This window comes from Microtus pennsylvanicus, chromosome 5 (genome assembly GCF_037038515.1).
Source record: "Microtus pennsylvanicus isolate mMicPen1 chromosome 5, mMicPen1.hap1, whole genome shotgun sequence".
NCBI classification, from domain to species: Eukaryota; Metazoa; Chordata; class Mammalia; order Rodentia; family Cricetidae; genus Microtus; species Microtus pennsylvanicus.
Genome location: NC_134583.1, coordinates 137,424,136 through 137,448,810, shown reverse-complemented (window position 1 = coordinate 137,448,810; position 24,675 = coordinate 137,424,136). Strand labels below are relative to the sequence as shown.

Here is a 24,675-nt window from a genome sequence, read left to right as displayed (position 1 = left end):
TAGGCTATGAGCCTCATGATAAAATATAAAATAATGAAAATGGGGTAATACTAGATGTAAGAGCTAGCTAGCAATACTCTTAAGTGATTGGCCAAGCACTGATTTAAATAATGTAGTTTCTGAGTGATTATTTCTAGAGTCTGGGCAGCTGCGAAATGAACAAGCAGCCTCCCCCAACATGAGTGTGTTTGATGCGTGCATGCAGAGGCCATACGTTGGCATTGGGTATCTTTCCGATCACACTCCACTTCAGTTCTTGAATTAGTCTCTTGATGAACCTGGAGTTCAGGACTCAGGGAACTTCCTGTCTCCTTCCTGGATTAAGGGACTATGCTGCTAGACCCAGCTTTTTAAGTGGATGCTGGGGATCCAAACTCAGGCTCACATGTTTGAATGGCAAGCACTCTGCTGACAGAGCCATCTGTCTAGCCTCCCTGTGGGAAGTTTTAATATCTCACTGATGTGGAGAACTCCCCACTCCACCCCCTAGTGTAATGTTTGGTACAGTGGTGTAAAATTTCTGGTGAAAACTGAGAGAGGGCTTATAGCTCTCACTGGGGTTGAACTAATATACCTAAGAAGCCATCCCAGAAGCAGAAGCAGAGGGTGACATTGAACATGGAGGTTGTCTGAAACTTCTAGAAATGTCAGCTAGGTTGTTCGGCAAACATCTGTCTTATAGACGTCTTCCCATTTCAAACACCATTCTGGTCTCAGACCTGGCCCGAATAAGAAACATGAGATCAAATTGATTCCAAAGCTCTATACCTGGCCCAGTTGGGCCAGAAGTCTGGTTTAATTCCAGAATCACCCAGTCAAGGCAATCTTTGGCCTAAAATGTTCAAGGGCTAGAAACAATACCTGCACTGATGTCTCAGAGGCAACCTGAATCCTTGAGACTTCAAGTACTGGAAAAATCTGACCTCACTAGAAAAGGCTGTGTCCACGTGGAAAGACGCCGTAAGCTATGATGTAATAATTGAGTAGTCAGAAAACATTGTTGCCAGGGAACACAAAGCTTTCCAGCTCTATTGGTTTGGCCCTGGTGCTACCCTGTGCAAAATCTCCCTCTTTCCTGTCTCTACATCTCCAATTCTCCTCTCTGGGGTACCAGGGACCTGATCAGCTGCATTCTCAATGTTGTTGTACGGATTGGAAACCAAGGACTCAGTGCTCTGCCATGTGACCCCAACAACTTCTTTAGACTGTGCTAATGTAGTCAACCGCCTCAGTGATAACGCGAGGAAGGGGGGGGCATGCACAACAGTTTGAAGGGAGTCCCTAAGACATCTTCCAATGTGCTGGCGAATTCATTTCGGCCCACCTACTCCTCTCAGACCTCTTAAGAAACTCCTTCTCACTTAAACTCGAATAAGCCCTGAAGTGTGAAAGTTAGTACCCTTCTTCCCGCGGTTCTCCTCGGTCCCTTCTCGGGGCCCACCCTCTGCGGAGGCAGAGCCGCTGGCCCGTGCGGGCTATAGCGACGGCGGTCTCTGATGCAGTCAGTCCTCTGGCCGGCTTGGACAGAGTCCCAACCGTCCGCGCTTGGGCTGTCCGCCGCGATGCCCTGCAGGGGAGGCAGCGACACACTGCGGGACGAAGGGGCGGACTGTCGCCGCAGCGGTACCCGGGCAGGGCCCACGGCCAGCGCGGGGGATGGGTGCGGAATAACGGACGGTTGCGCCAGGCCCCGTCCGCCCGGCTCCGGACTCCTCCGGGTCACCCCTCCGTCATCTCCCGCGCCCCCGGGAGGACGGACGCGCGGCGGACTGCGGGCGTGGGGGGCGCGGCGCTCGCTGGAAGCGCGCCGAGAGGCCGGAGACGGACCCGCGTCCGCGAGCGCCCGGACGCCCGCCGGCGGGAGCGCGCCCGCTCTGACGTCACGCACCGCTCGCCCAATGAGCGCCGTTCCTGCGGGGAGGGCGCCGTTCCCGCCCTCGCCCGCCGCCGCCGGTCGCCAGCGCTCTGGCCGCCCCCGGGGGGGAGCGTCTGTGCAGGCGCGGGGCCGCGGCGGGCTAGGGCGCTGCACGGGAGCGGCGCCGGGCTGCGGACGACGCTCGGGACGGGCCCAAGGAGCCGCTCCTCCCCGACCGATGTCCGCAAGATGGAGGCGGCGGGGGCGACGGCGTGAGGAGGGCGGCGCGGAGAGCGCGGGAGCAGGCCGGCGGGCGGCGGGGGCGGCGGGGGCGGCGGGATGGGGCTGCTGCTCATGATCCTGGCGTCGGCCGTGCTGGGCTCGTTCCTCACGCTGCTCGCACAGTTCCTGCTGCTCTACCGCAGACAGCCCGAGCCGCGGGCGGACGAGGCGGCCCGCGCGGGCGACGGCTTCCGCTATCTCAAGCCGGTGCCGGGCCTGCCCCTTAGGGAGTACCTCTATGGCGGCGGCTCGGAGGAGCCCGCGGCCGGGTCGTCCGAGGCCACCCGGACCCCCGACAGCCCGGCCCCACCGACGCGGGAGACCTGCTACTTCCTCAACGCCACCATCCTGTTCCTGTTCCGGGAGCTGCGGGACACGGCGCTCGCCCGCCGCTGGGTCACCAAGAAGATCAAGGTGGAGTTCGAGGAGCTGCTGCAGACCAAGACGGCCGGCCGCCTGCTGGAGGGGCTGAGTCTGCGCGACGTGTTCCTGGGCGACACGGTGCCCTTCATCAAGACCATCCGCCTGGTGCGGCCCGTGGTGGCCACTGGCACCGGCGAGCCCGACGGCCCCGACGGGGATGCGCTGCCCACCACCTGCCCCGAGGAGCTGGCCTTCGAGGCGGAGGTGGAGTACGACGGCGGGTTCCACCTGGCCATCGACGTGGACCTAGTGTTCGGCAAGTCCGCCTACCTGTTCGTCAAGCTGTCGCGGGTGGTGGGCCGGCTGCGTTTCGTCCTCACCCGTGTGCCCTTCACCCACTGGTTCTTCTCCTTCGTGGAGGACCCGCTGATTGACTTTGAGGTGCGCTCCCAGTTCGAGGGCCGGCCCATGCCCCAGCTCACCTCCATTATCGTCAACCAGCTCAAGAAGATCATCAAGCGCAAGCACACCCTGCCCAGTTACAAGATCAGGTGAGGGACGGGCGGGCGGTCAGGGCAGCGGTGGCTGCCCGGGGGCGGTGGCCGGAGAAGGGCAAGGCCCAGCGCAGCCCTGGTCTGCAGTGCGCTTCCGTCCTGGACAGGGGGCCCCTAGGGAAGGACCAGCGTGTAGTGGACGTTTCCCGTGCTGCCCAAGGCAGCTGTGGGAGCTGGTAGCTCTACCCTGGCGGCTCAGTGCCTCCTTTCCCCTTGGGCCCCCCGGGGATTGTCGGGACACACTTGTCTGTGGTTGCTGCATCCTGGGAGAGGCTGCTGTGTCGCTGTCTTTTGCAGCATCTCCTGGACCACGTGGAGTTGTTGTTCCTGCACACACTGCAGGCCTGAAGAGTGTGCTCACAGCGCAAGTCTGGTCTGTGTGCACAGGTTTTAGTGCCTTCACAGCTCTCGGGGCAAAGGCAGGGGTTGCTGCAGAAGGAGGTGACTTAAAAGTTGAGTTCTGTGCCTGGCGGTTTTCTCTGTAGATTTGGAGTATCTGTCATCTGCCCTTGGGAAGTAGGTTCTGCACCACAGACAGACCCAGACTCCACTTCTCAGGTGTCTATTCCCTGCCGCTGGTCCTCACCCAAGTCATCTTGAGGGTCGTACTTTGACAATAGTCATTTTGAGTTGTTTAAAGTCCCTCTGTGTGTGGTGACCTGATTTTATGTGATACTTTGTTTTGAGTTTTTTTTTTCTGACATATAAGTGGAAGGGAAATGAAAATTTGGAGGATCAGAGGCTTCATATGTGGGTCTTGGAAGGCTTGTTTGAGTAGAAAGGCTCATGTTTCTTTTTAAGAAACCAACTTTTAAACTTTTCTATCAGTTAATGTGTTCACTGAGTTGAACGTTTAGCTTTTGGTCTGCCCTGTGAAGTTACCTAGTGTGGTCTTACATGACTACTGTCCTTTAGTGGAGAGTAAATGCCCCTTGACGTTAGAGCTCTACCACAGTCTCGAGCCACGTAATCCCGAAATAGTGCAGATTTAGAATGAATTTTTGATTTGTGAAGCTTCGACTTTACTGGTTATGGTTTGTTAAACTAATAGGACGAACGCTGTTGGGCGGCGAGAGAGCTGCTGTATGGGGCACATATTGTAGGGCATTTGCAGGGGTGGTGCCCTGGTCATCGGCAGTGCAGGATGGTCAGTTCTTTAAAGCAGATACAGTTTACGAAACCTGCTTTTACGTGGTTACATTATGAGTTGTAGTTTTTAAGCAGTAATGTGTTTATAGTAGTGTGTTGCTAAGAAAGTCATAAACAAAAGTTACAAGTTCTGATAATTCATTGGTTGACCAGAAGCTACTACGGAGTGCATTGCTCATAGAAAGTTTTGGGCATTTATTATGTCCTTCTTACCATTCTCAGTGCTTGAGGTTCAGTACTGATCAGAAATAAAGACCGCCACCACCTTCATAAAGTTTAGAGTTTAGTGAGAATTGAATTGTCCGCTCAATAACATTTACACTAGGGTGGAGTTGATGGAGGGTTGAAATGACTAGGGAGCTGCTTTTAGGTTAGAATGGAAATGCGAGGGGGAAGTGAGTGCTACAGGTCTCGTGTGACCACTTCTCCAGACGTGTGCTACTCTGATGATGTTGTGGGGCTGACCATCTAAAAGGATGAATTACAATCCATCTAGACATACCATTCTTACAAGGAGGACATAACTAGTATTTATCCTGTTTTATTGAAGAGAAGAAGCGCGTAATAGTTGGACAACTTGCTTTACTCGCGTCAGCTGTCAGGTGAAGCTCAGCTTGGATAAAGTGAGGCTATCTTGTTAATTCTTTGTAATCTAAAGGAATTTATTTCAACTTCATTTACTCTTTACATTTCTTGGACTGGGAATGAGCCCCAATAAATGCTTATTAGTTTAAAATTTTGCTCTCTGCTTACAAAAACTTGTACATCATTCTGATTAAATGAAGAGAAATACGCAAAAAGTTTCCTTTGTTTTACGAATTAAAAATGACATTTTACACAGCCCAAACCTTTAACCCTAAATCCGGAACTAAGTCTCATAAGTGCATCAGAATCACTCCATTTAATTATCTTGATTATTAGTAATGCCAAAAATATATAATGGCTCTCAAAGCAGAACAAATTAGCAAATGGCGAGGTTGTCTTCTTTGGGCACACAGAGTTTTGATCTTGATGACTGTTAATGGTGCTAGGGTTGGCAACTGGAACTTGGAGTCTGCTGGGAAAGGATTCAGATAATGTGCCTCAGCTTCAGCAGTTCCACATACCCCCTTTCTTGTTCTTAAATGATTTTTCCCCCAAAGTATGATATCAGAACAGTAGGTTAGATATTTTTCTCAATTAATCCTGAACTCGGAGTAAAATGTAGCTATGAAACTTCCAACCTGACTTAAACTGGAAGTTTTGAGAGGGTCTTTGAAAGTTACATTGTAAGGCTGAGTCTTCAGGTGTTGCTCTACACAGCTTTTCTGTTTTAATCCCCCAGATTGTGTTTATCCATTTGAACATCTAATCATCTTAGTAAGAGCTAAAAGAGTAAAGTATTTTGAGTCTGGTTCTTTGATGCTTTAATTATTATATAACAAGTATCTTGTTGATGAACATAGCTGTTCTTTCTAAACCTTTTTTTTATTTTCTTTTTCCATGTTGCTGAAATGAAGTAGCCCTTCCGTTACAACTGCCAGGTCCCAGTGTTTGACCTGGAAATAATCAAGCTTCCCTAAGAGCTCAGATGCTTAAATTTTACCCAACAAATGCAGTCAGTTTATAAAATATTAGAATTTTTTAAAAAATGAATTGTAATATGCTGAAATTTGTTCTCTATTGTATTAAAGTTAGGAGTTGTTTCTTAATTCATCCCCCTCATTTTAATTTTTCTTCTTAAAACATGTACTTTAAAATAGTGCATAAAGTAGAAATTTTTAAAACTTTTAACTTCTAATTTCATCTTATCATTGGTGCTTTCTGGTACGTGGAGAGTCTGTCTTCCCTCTGAAGTCAGGGTTACGGTCCAGGGTGGCAGGGCAGGGATATCTGGGGCTTGGAAGTCACATATTTTAGATTCTTACTAATGCTTTAATGCAGTTCTTCATGTAGTGGGGACCCCCGCCCATTAAAACTGTTTTTATTGCTGCTTCATAACTGTAATTTTGGCACTGTTGTGAATGGTGATGTGAGTATCTGTTTACCAATGAGTTTAGGCAGCCCTAGTAAAAAGGTTGTTTGATTCCTCAAAGGGGTCTTGACCCACAGGTTGAGTGTTGGCAGAGGTTTTCTGTCCTTCCCAGTCCTGCAGCATTTATAAACAAATATCTTAGCAGCTGTTGCTTCTTCCTCAGCATTCAAACAATTTGAAGAGAGCATAATAGCACACAGTATCCAGACTGTGTATTTTTCATCTTTACGTGGCTTTACTTTAGCCTCTATTTATTTTTATTTTTTGGCTTTTTGAAACAGGGTTTCTCTGTTTATCTTTGGCTGTCCCATAATTCACTTGGTAGACCAGGTTGTCCTTGAACTCACAGAGGTCCAGTGTTGGGATTAAAGGTGTGTGCCACCACACCCAAACCAACTACTTTCTCTCTTATTTTAAGGACTTTATCCTTTTCCTTTGTCTTCCAAGCCTACATATATTTTTAAACACACTGTGAACCATTTATAGGTTTTCTTTGCCTTTGAATCTATCTTTACTGTATATCTTTTTCTGACTACACAAGTCTTTAATTTGCTAAGCAATAAGGCTAGGATTAAAGCCGGGTTTTTGATGGCTGAATCCAGTCCATTCCGTAGCTTTCTGAGATTCCAGCCTCACGGTGGAAGTACCACCCGGAGCTGTGTTTATTGCCACAACTCTACTCCGTTTAAAGGTCCCTGCCACCACCAAAAAGGATGCGGTCAGCTTTCCATCAACACCATTTAAGTGTTTCGTGGCAGGACTTCTTAAAAGAGCTGCAAGGTTTTGCAGCTAAAGCTGAGTCAAGAAGCCTCTCTTGAGAGTGCTTGCCTCTAGCAAGCAGAGCAAAACAGAGAAGCGATGCTTAACTCTGTTCCAAGCTCTCTCAGGTTTTCTGTGGATGCACTTGTCCACATGTTGGGCACCATCCTGTTGACCAAGATTTCTGTTGACAGTTGAGAACTACTGTTTTAGCGTGTTCTTGGCTTGGTTGCTTAAGGGAAGGATAAATTCAGTTTGTAGGCATTGTTTACCTGGCCTGTACTAGTTTCCTAATGTTAAAGGTAGGAGGTTTTTTTTTTTTTTTTTGAAGTCAATTTCTGGCTTCTGATTTTCACGATTTCCATATCTGCATTTCTCATCACAACAGAAGCAAAGGAAATGTAGTAGCTCCAGGGTGAAATTTGTGTGTAAACTGTCCTGTACTTCCTAGTCCCTGCTCACCTGTCCCCTCTGAGCTGGCATCTGCCTGGTTTGGAGTCATGTGCCTGTGAGACCCTTCCTGGAATGCTTGCTGGTGAGACTTGAAGGTGGGCGATGTTTTCACCGTTTCTAAACTTTTTGAAAGAGCTGCCATTGAGCAATTTTATTTTTATTAAAGAGTCTCTATAATGTTGAATTTTAAAAAGTCATTCTGCTGCAAATTAAAAACCTTAAAATATTTCCATTTGATGTGTTGAGTAGTAATAGTAAATAGTAGTGTCTGCCTTTTGTTAGAAACTGTTTTACTTGAGTGGATTTGGTCAATAATTAAACAATTTTCAGCTACAAAAGAAGAAACAGATACTTAATTGGTATTATATTTTAATTTATTGTATATGGAACACATGGGGAAATCATTTATAGGTATAAAATATCTTTTGGAATCTGAATGTTGTAACTTATTATTTCGTCCTATTTTTTTTATTCCTGTAAACATTCTGAAATATTCATAGAAAATTTTCACATATCCTCAGTGACTGGAAAGCAAAGAAGACCACTATTTTATCTCTGCTAATGTTGAGGGATAGGGCAGTAAAATCTTTGTATTAATGTAGACACCATTGAATTCCAAGAACTAAATTAGGCTTGGTCTGTAAAACCTCCTACTTTAAAATGTAGTTTGCACATAATTTATTTTTTTGTTTTTTGAGATGAAGCTTTTATTCTTAATGTCAATTACATTTATTTTTTTCCCCTGATTATCTGAGGTAGAGATGACTTTAAGTAATCCATGCTCTCTTAAAAACTTCCAGAGTAAATTCTCAGAAAACTGACAAAAACTGTTTGGGAGGAGTACTGTACTTACTCTTTCAATAATTTTCTCTATGTATGTAGATAACTTTAAAAGATTATGTTTTCTTTAAGGTGGCTACTAATAAGTGGTTATAATTGCTAACTTTCTTTACTAATATTACTAGGAAACTTACCTTTGCTACTTCAAGATAACTAGCAACAATGTCATTAGTGCGTTATTGTAGCTATCCTGAAGTAATGATGTATTTTAATAGCTAATTTTCATCGGCTGTACTTTTTATTCTGGTATTATGGCTCAGAGGAAATATGTTGTCATGTCTTTTGTAAATGGAATTTCAAAATCATTTTTCCAGAGATGAATCATGAAGTCATTTTAAAAAGTTATTTATTTTTCAGTAATAGCTAATCATATACTGCATATTCCTAGTTCTTTGTTGGGTATTCAGGTGATAAAAATAGTTATAAGGTATTCTTGTTCTCATGTTTGTTTTTGTAGAGCAAACAAATAATCAAGTTTTATAATAGCAACATTTGGATCTATCAAAGACCTTTAGTTTGTAACAGGAAGAGATCAATATCTCTGCTTAAGCAATCAGATGATTACTTGTTATATATAGTATAGTATGTCTAGGGAAAAGCTTTATATAGAGAGTTCAATACTATTCAGTTTCATAGATCCACTGGAGTTTTAGAGTGTTGTCACCATGGATCAGAGAGTTCCTTTGTGCAAGATATTAACCTACAAAAAGTAAAGTTCTCTGGTTTAATGATAGTTTTATTTCAGGAACATTGGCTTTCCTGAAGATGCTATTGTTATGGAAATGTATTGATGAATCTGCTTTAGAAATTTGAGGGTAAACGTATGTATGAGGAGGAAGTTAGGCTATAATCAATAGTTTGTGTATTGTATCCCAGCGCCACAGTTTATTCCTGAAGTAAAGCATATCATATTAGAGGAGTGGCCTAATCAAACATTGTATATTGATGTATAAGTATTACTAACAGTTGATTAGATGAGCTGGGCAGTAAAACACATTTCTTATATGTGTCTGCCTGGTATCCTAGGCAGTCCACAAATGAGGCAGATAGGCATCTTCTTTTGACAGGTGCAGAAACTCAGGCTTAGAAGGCATCAGTAATTTTTGCAGAATCCTAAATAAATAAATAGTAAAATTCCAGGAATCCCAAAGTCCCATGCTCTATTTCTGTAGCAGTAAAACAGTCATTACTCTAAGTTCAGAGGGCTCTGCCGGCTAGATTCTTTTAGGCCTGCCTGTAAGTTCCACCTTTTTGTGTGTGTTTTTAAATTTTAAAAGAAGATGAGGACACTATCTATACCTGAAATTACGTGACCTTCTTCAGGAGAGCTGCTCTCTTTACCCTCAAAAAATAAAGACAAAACTAACATGCTTCTCTTCAGAACTGCTTCTTTACCTTTTTAAGGGTCTTTGGGGTTTTGTTTTATGAAAAGCTAATGGAGATTGTGGATAATTTCTGCAGAAGAATACAAAAACCAATTTTCACCTATTTCATGAAGTTAGTCCATTCCCTTGAAGCATGTGTAGGGTTCTTAGACTTTGAGTGATAAGTTAACACTGACAGGAGACAGTTTTGATGCTGGAAGTTAAACTAAAGCTGATAAGATAGCACAGAAAACATTTCATAGTCTAGCTTACCTTCTTAGGATGTGCCTAAGATTGTGTGGCTTAGATACTTCTGAACAAAGTTCTACATTACTCAGTGTTCTTCCTCTCCCTCTTCATCTCTCTTTTTGCTCTTCCTTTCTGTCTTTTCTTTTCCCATCAGTGAAATTTTCCTATAGCTTGCTGAGGCGTCAAATTCAAGTTTCTATCCATCAACACAAATAATGATACCATTAACTTCCTTCCACCCATCTCATTGGGTAAATGCTGAATTTTTTGACAGTATTTTGCTGGTCTTTTACAGATATTCAAATAGTGTTGAGTAATTAAAAAAATACTTGTAGTTAAAAATATTCCTGCTATCCAAATGTTATTTTGGAGTATAGTTAAATGATCAAACACACAGACACCCAGTTATTTTGTACAGAGCAGATGCCTCTCAACTCTTCCTCTTTCTTCCTCTATACACCTGTTCTCTCCTCCTTCCATTTTTCTTCTTCATAATGAAGTGCAGTATTCATGTGACCCTGCAACTGCATCTGTAAGGAACATGGGTTTCCTTTCCAACAGTATGTATGGATCCAACTCATTTACTCTGCTCTCTCTCTCTCTCTTTTTAACTTAAACAGTCTGTAATGAAAGTTGTGTATGAGATTCTTCTCCTGCATCTTCTCAATTGTTTCTTCCTTGTATTTGACCTCCTTTCCTACTTATCAAGTCTTGTCTTTCCTTTCCTTTTTGCAGTCTTTGTTCAGCTTTAGCCTGGTGATAACCACCTTGCTGGGGTGGATGCCCACGTGGATAATTGTGCCACTAAATGCCTTTTCTTACTGTACTTGTTCAATGTAGATGGTATATTTCTTCCTGTCCGCCTACCTGGACCGCTTTGCCAATCTGCTGGCCTTTGTAGTGTCTTCGGACAACCCAAACTTCATCATCCTAACAGATTAAACGTTATACTCTGTCTCAACCTTTTGGAAAGAGGGAAGACATGATCTTCCCCTGAGTATGAGAAAGGTGCTGTTTATTTTGGCAGCTATGGATCCAGTGATGACCACAAAAAGGAAGAGAACTTAATCTTCTCTCTTGATCATTCTCTTTCTTTGGATTTCTTAACACTCCCCTTTTTTAGGTGTGGGTATACACATGGACTTGTATTTGTGTATACATGCATGTAGAGCACATGCAGTCCAGAGTTTGGTGTTGGGTTCTTTCTAACTCAGTTATTCTCCACATGATTTTCTGAGACAGGCTCGCCTACTGAACTTGTAGCTTACAGATTTGCTAGACTGGCTGGCCAGCTAGCCATAGGGGTCGTGCTGTCTCTGTCTCCTAGCCTAGGATCTAGCCTAGTCCCTGGTCTTTAGTGTGTGGGCTCTAGGAAATTGAGCTCTTTTCCCCATGCTTGCAGGAACACTTTACTGACTGAGTAATCTCTCCAGTCCTAACTTGCTTTTTTACCTTAATGGTTAAAGATTATTGTTGATTGATGATTTATAAACAATAAACTGATATCAATCCAGTACAAGGACTTTGAAGTCTATCCTAGCCCCATATTGGATACAGGCCCCTCCTTAACACACAAAATGAAAAACCAAGTACAAAAGTGATTTTGCAGCCTTCTCTAACTTTCAAAAAGCCTTGGCTTTTAATTTTACTTTCCTAGAAAAGTCAATATTTGATGGAGGAAGGTCATTGGTTAATTAAATAAACTGCTTGCCCTGATAGGTTAGAACATAGGTGGGTGGAGTAAACAGAACAGAATGCTGGGAGGAAGAGGAAGTGAGCTCAGAGACGCCATGCTCCCCTCTCCCGGGCAGACGCGATCAAGCTCCAGCCCAGGATGGACGTAGGCTAGAATCTTCCCGGTAAGCGCACCTCGGTGCTACACACTTTATTAGAAATGGGCGCCACACTGTTGTTGGAGCTGCGGGTTGCATTCCGCCACCCAGCTCCTGCCACCTGCTAGCTTTACCCGAAGTAACAACACACAAACTGTATTCTTTTAAACACTGCTTGGCCCATTATATCTAGCCTCTTCTCAGCTCACACTAGCACCTGGACTAGCCCATTTCTAATAAAGTGTGTAGCACCGAGGTGCGCTTACTGGGAAGATTCTAGCCTACATCCATCCTGGGCTGGAGCTTGATCGTGTCTGCCCGAGAAAGGGGAGCATGGCGTCTCTGAGCTCACTTCCTCTTCCTCCCAGCATTCTGTTCTGTTTACTCCACCCACCTATGTTCTAACCTATCAGGGCAAGCAGTTTCTTTATTTAATTAACCAATGACCTTCCTCCATCAAATATTGATTAATTGCAGATTATTTTCCCTGAACTGATAATAGAATAACAAAATGTATTTTGGCTAATCTAGTGAGTAATTGCCAAGTTTTGTGAAATCAGCAGAATGTTTTAGAACACATTTCTCTTTATTCTGTAGTCAGCACATTGGGCATCATGAATTCTTCATGTATTGTAGGAAGAATGAAGCTGATTTTATGGTGAGTGGGATACTGAAATAGCTGGGCTCTGATTTCCTTAACTCTAGTAAAAGAACAAGAAACTTCTCTCCAGCATAATTAGTTCCTGTTGTTGTCTACTTAAAAATGCTGTGGTGACTGTAATAAAAATAAACGAGGAAGTTTTATTGTTTTGCATTAAGTACTATCTACTGTTACACTAAGACGCCGTGTCCAGAGGCTCACAGTTTCAGAGGGTTAGAGTCCATGACCATCATGGCCGGGAGCACAGCAGAAATGACGTTCAAGCAGTAGCTGAGAGCTCACATCTTGTGACGTCATCACAAGAACCAGGAACACACACTCCAACAAGGTCACATCTCCTGATCTGTCCCAAACAGTTCTACCAACTGAAAACCAGGAATTCTAAATATGAACCTATGGTGGCCATTCTCATTCAAAGCACCAAAAGTACTTAATGTATTTACTTGGGTCATTGCTAATATATGTACCAGGTAAACAGGCAATTGTGACTTAGGAATGATGTTGCTCCTAGGATCAACTCTATAGCCACCTCTACAACCTATAATATGTAACCACAGCTTTTACTGGAAAGCCTTTTGTAGCATTAGTAACTCCATGACACATGTTTGTAATCCTAGCACTTGGGAAATGGAGGAAGAAATCATCCTTGGCTACATAGTGAGCCTAGGCTACATGAGACTCTGCCTCACAAAACAGGCAAATCAAGGTCTTAGGTAACAGTAATGAGCTAATCATTTCTGTTTGGGAGCTGAAAATGAGAGGGGATTGGGAGGAGAGATTGCAGTATTAAGGATTGGGAGTCTATATCTTGTTAATGAACTTGTATTCTTATTAGACAACTGTTGCATGCACATTTAAGTATCTAGAAAACATGGGTCTGGTGTTTGTGTTGTATGCAGTGTTTTGTCTGATTTAAAACATGTGTTTTTTAAAGTATATCTCTTTGTATGATCTGTGTCTCTCTCCCTCTCCTCCTCCCCTGCCCCTGTGCCTGTATGCACATGGAGGTCAGAGGACAGCATCCAGACTATTTTCACCTTCCACTTTGTTTTGAGATAGTCTTGTTTGCCAAGCTAGCTGGCCTGCAAGCTTCCAGGGATTCTCTTGTCTGCACCTCCCATGTGGGAACACTGGGGTTATAGACAGATGCTACTGCATTCAGCTTTACATGAGTGCTGGGGTTCCAAACTTTGGACTTTAGCCTTGCCTGGCAAGTGTTTATTCACAGCCATTGTAACTGCCTGATGAAATGATTGCCTAATTTGTTCTAGTATAATAAAACCTTGGGAGTCAGAAATTGAGATAAAGACATGAAAAAATCCAAGGAAAGTAGAGTGATTGAATGACCCTCTCTTGATAACCTTCTCTTCATGTTCTCTGGAAACTGCATCCCCGGAAATTCCCCTGAACTACTTCGGAGTCTTTCTGTCCTCTCTAGCCACCCTTGCAAAGTCCTCCAAGAACTTTATGGCTAATCCCAGTACAAAGCTATATATAATGAAAACAATTACTAAGTAAGAAATACATTTACAGTGTCCAGTTCATTAGTATTTGGCAAATTTAGAGAAAATATTCCATTATCTATGCTCTGTTGAGGAGTTCAAAGTTTTGTACCTAATTTACTTTCTTTCATGACTAAGGGAAACTGTAACTGTAACTATCTAGTCTTCAACTCCATCAGAGATCAGAGAAAGATATACTAATATATGAGTAAACAGGAAGTGCAGAACAAGCAACTTACAAAGCCATGAAACAACAGAGCATCTGGCTGCCTTGTCAGTCACCCAAGGTTCCTCTGTAATGTTGGGACATCTATCTTCAGCCTACAGGTCCAGAATATCTGACAAACTTTTCTGTGAAGCAGGAATTTTTGAAGAGCTATCCTACCCTGTCTTGGCAAAGTTCAGCAGAAGCTTTCTTTTATGTACTGCTTGTCTACTTTGGACAGCCTACTGTCAGCAGTTGAGGCAAAGACAGTTTCTTGCCCAAACCTTTTGCCACAAAGAAAGCAATCTCCATATGGAGGTTCTTCGATGCTCATCGTCCTGTTATGAAGTAGATGCCAGGAACTGTCTCACTGTCATGAAAAGCCCTATGTTATTAAAACATTTAAATGCTATATTTTGTTATCTCTGAAGTGTTTGAAGACCATCTGTCTATCTAAAATATATGTTTGACCTTGAAAACATACTTTACATGACTACAAGTTTGATTGTTACAGATGACTAACTATTAACCTCTATTTCTTTATTATACTAAAGATCTTTCAAGGACTAAAACTTTACATTTTAAAATGAGCTACATAGGTATAATACCTTAAACAAGAAATACAAGCAGTACAGTTTAGCAAAAAAAAAAAACCTTAAATTTGTATCAATGTACAAAATTCCATAGCAATATAAAATATTTGAGACAAGTGGTTGTTCAAAAGTAAACTCAACAATCTACTTTTTTATCCCATCATTTCTATATTATATACCCCCTTCTACTTTTTAAAAAAAGATCCTTGAATCTAATTTTCTCTGTTCCTTTTTTTTCTGACCTTGACTAATAACAACTTGTAACCAACCCCCTGCCTAAAAGATGACAAACATGCATAACCCACCAAATGACCAAAAACTATCCACCCACCTCTAGAAAATATGGATGTCATTTTCACTAGACTGCTTCCTGTTGTCTGGGGGCACTGGCATCTTTAGGGGACCCTGGAAAAATTGGGATAATGGTCAAGTCCTGGGAGAGCTAGTTGTGTCTAGTCTTGGTGTGATAGGAAAATGTAAGGCTTATCTGAAGTTTTGACTGGAATAGTCTGTGAAGCTGGGCCATCTCAGCCAACAGTCTTGAAATTGTTCTGAATACAGAACTTTGGGAAACTGCAGCAAAGGCATCTGAGAGGTTGGATCACCTGGACTACTTATTTTCATTGGTGTCTGGTTCCCTTGATCTGAAAACACACAGACTTTTAAAGGTAACATACATGTTTGCACTAACACAAGTATGGAATATGTGGTGTACACAAGTCAGTTAAAGATGATTTTTTCGTTCTGTGTTTGAGCAGGTGAAAGGCATCTGCCAACTTTTTAAGTCTGTTTGGACTGCATAACTAAGCTGTAATATAAATTTCTACCCATGCCATATGAAAGGATAAGTCATGAGGACTCTGAAGCCAACAAGGTTTATCATGTCTCATCTTGTCTCCAAGCTATTCCCATGCAGGGGGATCAGCTTACACGTCACCTTTCTTGTAGTCTTTCTTGATTTCTCCCCCATGTCTGTAACCAAGATACTCAGAAGGTCTGCCCTGGTCAAATCTGATCTGTTAACCTGGAAGAAATCCACAGCCCTTTGTTTCTTATGGAAACAAAACTATAACTTCTCCTCCAAGGCAATACATTTTCCATTTTGAACTTCCATTCATAACCCACGACATGTCTATAGTATATAGGTTGGTTTAATTCAGCAGTCCGTTCCACAAGCCCATGTCTCTCAGCAGCTGTTGTCTGTTTATTAGCATTCAAAAACTTCAAAATTAACAAAGCACCATATTAGGTCCAAATTCCCTGTGTTATATTTCCCATCCTTAATGTGGCTTATTCTTTTTTTTTATTACTTTACTTCTCTCCTTAAAGACTTTATTATTTTTTATAATATGTCTATGCTCTTTTTCTTCTTCTTTTCCCCCCAAGCCTACCTTTTCTGTTCACATGAGCAAAATCTGTACAGCTTACCTCATGGCATGCTGGTGGCTCAAGCCTGGAGGCAGTGGCCAGGGAATGATGTCTGTGTACCATGCTTCATGAGAGACTGCAGGGCTAGGAAGCTGCATTTGGTTCCATTTTTATGTGTTTGGAGTCTTTTTTTTTTTAACACTTTCTCAGGTCTTATGCGGAAATATGTGGCCCCATATTGGACGCCACTTATAGCTGCCTGATGAAATGATTACCTAATTTGTTCAAGTATAATAAAACCTTGGGAGTCAGAAATTGAGGTAAAGACATGAAAAGTCCAAGGAAAGCAGAGCAATTGGCTGACCCTCTCCTGTTTACCCCTTCCCGTGTTCTCTGGAACTTACACCCCCAGAAATTCCCCTGAACTCATTTTGATGCCCTCTTCTGGCCTCTGTGGGCATCAGACATGCACATGAAGCATAGACATACATGCATACAAAATACCCAGATACATACAATTAAAAATTTTTAAAAAGATAAGGTGGAATGTGATGGAAGAAGACACTAACATTGGCCTCTGGCTTCCACAATCATATATACCTGTACACAAACTCTAACACACTCAGAGTTACATTCTTAACTCTTTTTTCCATCTAGTTGAGGTGCTTTTTTGGCTCTTCTAGACCTTTATGAGGGGGCCCTGCCAAGTCAAAACTGTACCAATAGTGATACAGAAATGTAATTTGCCTTTCCCATTTAGTACATGACAGTGGTTTTTTCCAGAAGTCAGATGATATGACATCATTACCCTGACAGCTAATGGAATGCAAGCTTAATTTCTCATGACAATCTTAATGGATATCATCCCCATAAACAACAGCTCTTTAGGGTCCTTGATAACTGAAAAACACATATGAGGATCCTAAGAACAAAGTATTTGCAAACCACTAGTTTAACCTGATGTTTATTTACACTACATATAAAGGGAACTACTGTTCCTGTTTGTTCCTTTGTTACCTTTGACGACTATTCAATATAGACATTATTTTCAACTACTATTTAGTACTGATAGTCCCTGTAGATGGTGCAAGACAGGAATGAGTGGATCTGCTGCAGTGTTAACTGTGCCATTTATTGTTATGGCAAACAGAATACTTGAGTGTCTCATCTTAGTCTTCACATACAGAAAATACGGCTTATTAAGTTCCACATATTGTTATGAGTTGTCAGAATCAAGGATACATGTGAACATACAGTGTGATTTACAGAAGTGCTAGGAATGTAACAAACGGTACTTTTTGTATTCTCTTATTCTAAGATATTGCTGGAGTGATGTGGTCCAGAGGAAGAGATTTGCCAACTGTTTTGCTTTGTGAAAGCCAAAAATTTTAGACTGTAAATTTTATAGGCGACACATGTATACAGAGCTCCCTGTATGGAGGTCAGAGGATTACCTGTGGGAGTTCTACTGTGTGGGTCCCAGAGATTGAACTTGATTGTCAAGCTTAGTAGCTAGTGCCTTTTCTTGGCAAGTCATCTTACTAACGCTAGAGTGATTGATTTATTGCTTTTTTGTATTAGTGGCCAGGAATGGAACCCAGAGCCTTTCCCATGCTAGATAAACATTTGCCACTGCCCTACGTTCTCAAGACTAGATACATCTTGATTTATGTTTCTGTAGAATTAAGAGTTAGAAAAATAAAACTATTCCTAGGTAGAGAATATAGAGGCAGTTAGTGAGGGAAGGACTTAGGACAGTATTTGTTGTTCTTGTTCTTGTATCATAACTATTTAGGAGTGTTTTTTTTCCCCTCCATAGATGTATAGAAATTAAACAATTTCTTGAAGTATAGACCTGGTCATCAATAGTACACACTAGGAAAGTCCATGAATAAAGCAATTCTCTGTGGATTTCCTTAAGACAATTTTAAAATATAAATGTAGTTATAAAATTTAATGGCTAGGAATACTGTTTATTGTTGATTTGTTCTTTTGCAATTGTTAATTGATACTTACATGCAAGGTACTAATTACGGGTGCTGAAATCAGGGTTATCTAAAGTTGAGGGAAGAGAACTAGCCATGATTGTAAAATCTTGAGTACATGGTGAAGTTCTGAAATGCTTCATTGTGGAGGAGGATGAATTTGCTCCCTGACATGCCTATAAAAGACAAGCCTTAACATGGAAAGTTTGATATCAAGTATTTCTGGAGCATATCACTGTGGCACATGCTTTATGAGAAACTTCTAATCTAATTCCTAAAGTACTGGTACAAGATGAGCATTTTACTGTCTCTTACAAATAAAACTCAAAAATTGAACTTGCCTAAAACCTAGTGAATATTAGAGCCAAAGTGAAGAACAAGTAAGTAGCACTACTTTAAATTGCCTTGTTAAAAACAAACAGAACGGTTATGGGGAAGTCAGAAAATATAAGAAGGAATTCAAAGAGAAGACAAAGAGGGGTTGTGATTATTAAAACAGACATGGACTACAGCAGTGGGGAGTGAGGCTAGCAGTGAGTAGAGAGCTGTTCTTCATTCAGATGAGACTGACATGAAATCCCAGTGAAAGGTATCTGAGTTGCATCTAAGTTTTCTCCTTCTTTGTTCCTTCTTGATTCTTACCACCTGCTTCCCAGATCCCTGTCCTAAGAATAGATGAACAATACAGTCCATATTATTTTATTAGCACACTAGTCTTAGCTTTTGCCAATGCCATTAAGAATAAGAATAACATATCGTCCACCTAAAGTGGGGAACTTTACTGGCCTTGAATGTGAGTGTGCCTCTGTTTTCAGACTTGGTTGTATCTCTATTCTCTTTAGTTCCTAATTTTTCTCTTTTACATTATAGGATATTTTTTAATTGATGAATTTATTTATTTATTAAAGATTTCTGTCTCCTCCCTGCCACCGCCTCCCATTTCCCTCCCCCTCCCCCAATAAACTCCCCCTCTCTCATCACCCAAAGAGCAGTCAGGGTTCCCTGCCCTGTGGGGAGTCCAAGGACCTCCCACCTCCTTCCAGGTCTAGTAAGGTGAACATCCAAACAGCCTAGGCTCCCACAAAGCCAGTACGTGCAGTAGGATCAAAACCCAGTGCCATTGTTCTTGACTTCTCAGCAGTCCTCATTGTCCGCTATGTTCAGAGAGTCCGGTTTTATTCCATGCTTTTGAAAAAGCATTATAGGATATTTTAAAATTACTTTTATGATACTCTCTGACTGAATGTTACATATAATACATGCTACGTTTTTAACCAGTTAAAAATTAAAAGGAGGAAATGCTGTGACATTTGTGTTTAAGGGTTAAATAGGTTAATATAGACAGAGCTCCTCGAACTGCCTCCCTTGTAAATGGTGGCTGTATAAGAAGGCTTAGCTGTTGTGATACTAGTTCTGAGAAACTAGGTGTGTAGGCCCTTCACTTTACTTTTCATGCCTTTGGTTCCCTCGAGAAAATGAGGCAGTTGCCCCGGATGTTTAAACCTTAAACTTCTCTCCTGTTTATTGATTGACAGTGTTCATATTAGTTTTGGTTATCATGTAGTAGAAAAAAGTCACTCTTGAAGAAAATGTCTTGCGCTGAAATCTGGTATATGGGTGTAGAAGGTACCGTGTGTCTGTCCTTTATAAACACAGTGCAGACTTTTAAAGAGGGTTGACAGGTACTTCAGAGGTGACATAGGTGCTTGAAGAATTCTGTGTTTAGCAGATAGCATTTGTGTGCTACCTTGCAGTTTAGGAAGTGTTAGAATAAAAAAAAAAACTTCATCTTCTCACAGAGAGAGAGTACAGTCTCTCCCCCTCACACACATACACTTTGGAATAAGAAATAGGAGATGAAAAACCTCCTTGAAATCATATGCTTTGTTACATAATGGAGTCAAGCTGCCATCTCTGTTTGTATTGTTTAAAACTTTGTGTTCTTTTCACAATGCTTTGCCTCCTTGACAAATCCTCAGCTTGCCTTTGCCTGGGTATTTCTAGAGGGAGAATTCTTGCTCTGCATCGAGGGTCTGTGTCCTTTTTAAAACTAACTATAAAAGGGTTTGACTTTTACTGGGCTGAAAACGCCAGTAAATTTGTTCTCCAGGAAAGAATACATAGGCTGACTAAGGTCGAGTAACTCTAGACCTCAGCATATTTTTATGCTGGGTTTGTGGTAAACCCGTCTCTAAAGATCACAGTGTTTGCCAACAGTTTTACTACTGCCATGTGATGGAGATGTCACCAGCTGGCATTCAGGGTGTTTTACAGAACAATCCTGAAAAGACATTTTAGAGTAAAAACATATTTTAGATGTTACAAAAGATTCTGTCATCCACATGAGAAGAAAGGTTAGCTCTTCTGTAGGTTTAAAATATAAATTAAATATTTTAATATATATTTAATATACTAATGTAACACACATTTAAAAATCAAACTTGTTTCTTGTCCTTAAACATTAATTGAAGATTTAACTCACTGTCTGAAAAGTCTGTAATTGTGACACTTTTGCTCAGAATTTTGACAAGATAAATAGCAATAAAATCTGTGTGAGGACCTGAGTTCAGTTCCATAAACCCAGATTAAAATGCTGGGCATGTGGTATGCTTGTAATCCAGTACTGGGAAGGTGGTCCAGGAGGATCCTTGGGGTTTGCTGACCAGCCAGTGAAGCATGACCGGTAAGCTTCAAGACTGTGACAGACACTCTCTCGAAGGATGACACAGAGGTTGTCCCCTGGTGTTCACACACATCACACATGCGTGCCTGCACAGAAGAACACACACAAGTACACACACACAGACAGAGACAGAGAGAGAAACATCAAACAAAGGAAGAAGCTTGACCTAAAGTAAATACTCTTCTGACCTCTAGTTTTTTTCTAATTTTTAACACTTTGTCCTGGTTTTTAACTTTAAAAATTGAATTATATTATGTTCACTCATTTTTCCACTTTTGGTTTAGCTTCTTTGATTAAATGTTTGTGCATATAGTTATAATTTGTTTCATTTTATTTCCTGTAGATTGTATATGCCTCAGTGAAATGCTTAGTGTTATTATGAATGGTTTTACACATGTCTTTTCATTGTGTACATTTATTTTAGATACTGTTTGGGCTAGAATTGCTGGGTCATAAGCTTGTATGTATTTTCAGATTTAATACAGAATGATAATTTTCTAATTGTCTAATCTAGCAGTTTCACATCCCCTAGTATTTGGTCCTGTCTCTCCTTGTTTTAGTTAATGCGTATGAGTTAAAAATCAAATAGGATTTATTTGGTGTTAAAAATTTAGCCCAGGACCTACTTTAACATTGAGACACAGCCTAAACAGAAAGATTTTTATAAAATTTTCCAAGTTACTGCTCCAAGTTTCACTGTCTAGGAGTGACCATTTGCTACTATTTCTCTTTTTAGTAGCTGCTAAGTGTAGGTCTAGCTTCAGTAATGTCACAGCTATTTTTGATCCAGCTGTAGTGTTCTCTACTGTTTAACCTCTTAAGATAGATGATTTAGTTTATACCTTTTCTTACCATACTTCTGCCTTTTTCCCGATAGAGTTTTAAATTGATGACATCTATAGTCTGTTAACTCTCATAAGCAGTTGTTTTAACTATTTTCATTTCCATGTTGGATGGATCACATTTTCCTGTTTGTCTGAAGTTTTGTAAATTTTTTTGGTAGAAACTAGAAGTTTCAGGTAATACCTTTTAGGAATTTGTGGGCACTACTCTCTCCTACCCCAGTGCTTGTAACTGCTTTGTTTGTTTTGGGACTGAATTTTTAATGAGTTTTCACTCATGCTCAGCTTTGGTACTAGATAATGGTACTAGATTATTCTAGTACCATCTGTGTCTCCGTCAGTGTTAAGCTTCTGATCTTGAGTCTGTTGTTTCTGACAGTGCTGTGAAGTATAGAGTGCTCTTCTTCAGACTAATCCCACTAAAGTGTGACTCCTTCGGCAGCAGTTTCTGTAGTAGGTGCTTGATATTTGTCTGGTCCTAGGAGAAATGCTCCCAGCTCTTTTAAATTAACGTGGTTCTCCTGTGGAAGCTCAGGAGCCTGTCTTAGGGTGTATGTTCCCCGAGCCCTTGAATCTTCAGTGAGTTTCCATAGTCTGTTGTGCACCAAATTGGCTTTGTTAGAGAGATTTGGAGAGAGTTTTGACCTGCTCTGTGCCTCCTCCTCATTTCAGCACAGCATCTGTGCCAGGACTCTGAGAGCAGTGTGGAAAGGAAACATTGGAAGGGCTTTCTCTGGGTGAAAAAGAAACCCCAACGTTAGGAACTGAGCACTGGGTTGCCACAGGCAGGTCGATGAGCTTCAGCTGTTCTCCCTGTGGAACTCTGGGCCAGGTAATAGGCAATTAGGGTCTCGGTGGTGTTTTCTCAGGGTGCTGTACCCAAAGTAGACGCCTCTTTCCACAAATCAAAGGACAGAGTCGTCACCTCTCTACTGCCCTGTTGAGAACTTAGCCTCACAGGTAGGTAGGTAGCTAGGGGATTGGCGAGAACACTGATCAATCCTTTTCCTTCCAGAGACAAAGCCCTTTACTCAGAGCTATATCAGTCTGAAGCAGAGTCTGCCTCCCTGATTTTATGAAGAAGAAAGGGAGCCAGCCATCTTGGTTCATTTATCAGACTTGGTTTTCTTACTAAGTTTTTATAGAATTATTTTGAATAGATGTTTCTTCTTCATTTACTATTTGCCCTTAAGGCTGTTTCAGAGATGTTGTTTTGTTTTTAATTTTCTTCCAAAAAAATTCACAGATTTTACTGGGGAGCGGGTTAGATGATCTCACACTGTCTTCCTTAATTCTAGCCTTTCTAAAATTAGTATTTAAGTTTTCTACAGTAGGAGGAAGTGCGGATAACTTGCTAATTTTCTGCGAGCCTGAGTGGGAAAACTACCATTTTTAATTGATAGGTTGGCAGGAGATGGTGGAGTGGAAAGGTAAAGACAGAGGAGCAGCAGCCGGCTTTGTTGTTGGGCTTCCTTATGGGGAGGGAAAGGCTTTGTCTTAAGCAGTTTTGAAAGCCAAATGTCCTGTCCCATCCCTCCCACCCAACATCTACCCTATACATTTTTGTTGTTGTTGTTTATTTGACATCCTTGTTGCAGATTCCTTTCCCTCTCCTCTTACCAGTTCCTCTCTCACTCCCCACCCCCTGCTTCTGTTTAGGAAGGGCAGGTCTCCCATGAGTATCAACAAGGCTTATTCTTTGACTGGCTTGCTGAATGACAGCTATACCCTTTCCGGTGTATTCGTCTTAAGTGGAATGCATATTTCTGATTTTAATGTATTTTATGCATAAGCATTCTTAGCAAAACACTGTAGGTATTAATAAATTCAGATTAGACTATATATCATATACTGTTTAACTCATGCTCCTCTGAGAATTGTGATGTGTTTTGACAAGGAGATAGAGTCTTAGAACAGCTGTAATTTAACTAAATAACTTAGAATATTAACATTGTTTCTAGAGAATGTAATGATATTTGTAATTTTTAAAGCATTAATAGATTTTTATATGTTCTTCAGAGGCTGTAAGGCATATGTGTTCAAAGCTATCAAATACAACATTGTATTAATATGAAAAATCTCACTTCTGACCCTTTTTTTTAATCTCAAAGAATTTAGAGTATGTCTAAGTCAAATGGCTTCAAAAGCAAATTACTGTAAAATTTTGGAGAAACTGAGGGGCTTTCTGCTTCTTATTCTAGTTTAAAACCAGAATAAAGCAATGGGCATTGACCATGTTCCTACTTCTTCCTTCAGTAGATTTTTCCTTTATTCACATTTACTGGCAAGTAGGTCTTCCCCTCTTCTATCAGTGTCCTTCCAGATAAACCGTAGTACACTGTTGATAGCCTCCAAGTGTTTAATTTTTAGTGTTTGTGTTTTATAAATCAGCTCAACCGTACTGAAATGCTGAGTGCATGAGGCACTCTGGTTTGTGAGAGGCACAGGCAGTTGTGAGATGAGGCCATACTGGAGATTGCAAGGCTTAAGTGGCCAGCAGTGACTTCGTAGACAGAAAAGACTTGTTACATTAAGCGGATGCATGATTAGAAAAATGAATTGTGGCTGGGCATGGTGGTGGGCATATGCCTGGGAGGTAGAGTCAGGTGTTTCTCTGTGAGTTTGAGGCCGGCCTTGTCTACAAAGTGAGTTCCAGGACAGCCAGAACTGTTACAAAGAGAAAACCTGTCTCTAAAAAACAAAAACAAACAAACAAAAAACAAAAGAAGAAAGATGAATTGTGATGCATTTTGTATGTGAGACTGAGAATCTCGGTGACAAAATCTCTTAGAATCAATCTTGCTGTGTAATCTACTCTGGTTTTAACCTCTGGGTTCAAATGATCAAGTGGCCCTAACCTCTTTAGTAGGTAGGATTACAGATGTATGTCACCACACCCAGATGTTTTTTTTTTTTTGCTTGTTCTTTTAAACCTTAAAATTTTCTGAACAGGTAAATGTCATGGCTAGTGTAGGTTGAAAATCACAGAGCTTCAAGCCAGTTTTTATCATCTTCTTGTTCTGTACTTTAGTGGAAGAGTATGAATTGTGGTTGAAGTTAATGTGCTGCTCTTTTTAAACTCCTCCAATTTCTAACTGAGCTCAGGCACTTCCATAAGAAAA

The 24,675-nt window shown here is 41.5% G+C and overlaps 1 protein-coding gene across 1 annotated transcript in view; it reads left to right on the top strand.

Moving 5' to 3' along the window:
* The first annotated feature begins 2,094 nt into the window (after positions 1-2,094).
* Positions 2,095-24,675, top strand: part of Pdzd8 (PDZ domain containing 8) — a 60,579-nt gene continuing 37,998 nt past the window's right edge. The window contains exon 1 of the mRNA XM_075974549.1: positions 2,095-3,051. Within this exon, the coding sequence (XP_075830664.1) occupies positions 2,195-3,051 (857 nt within the window). The 5' untranslated portion in view covers positions 2,095-2,194. The remainder of the gene's footprint in view (positions 3,052-24,675) is intronic.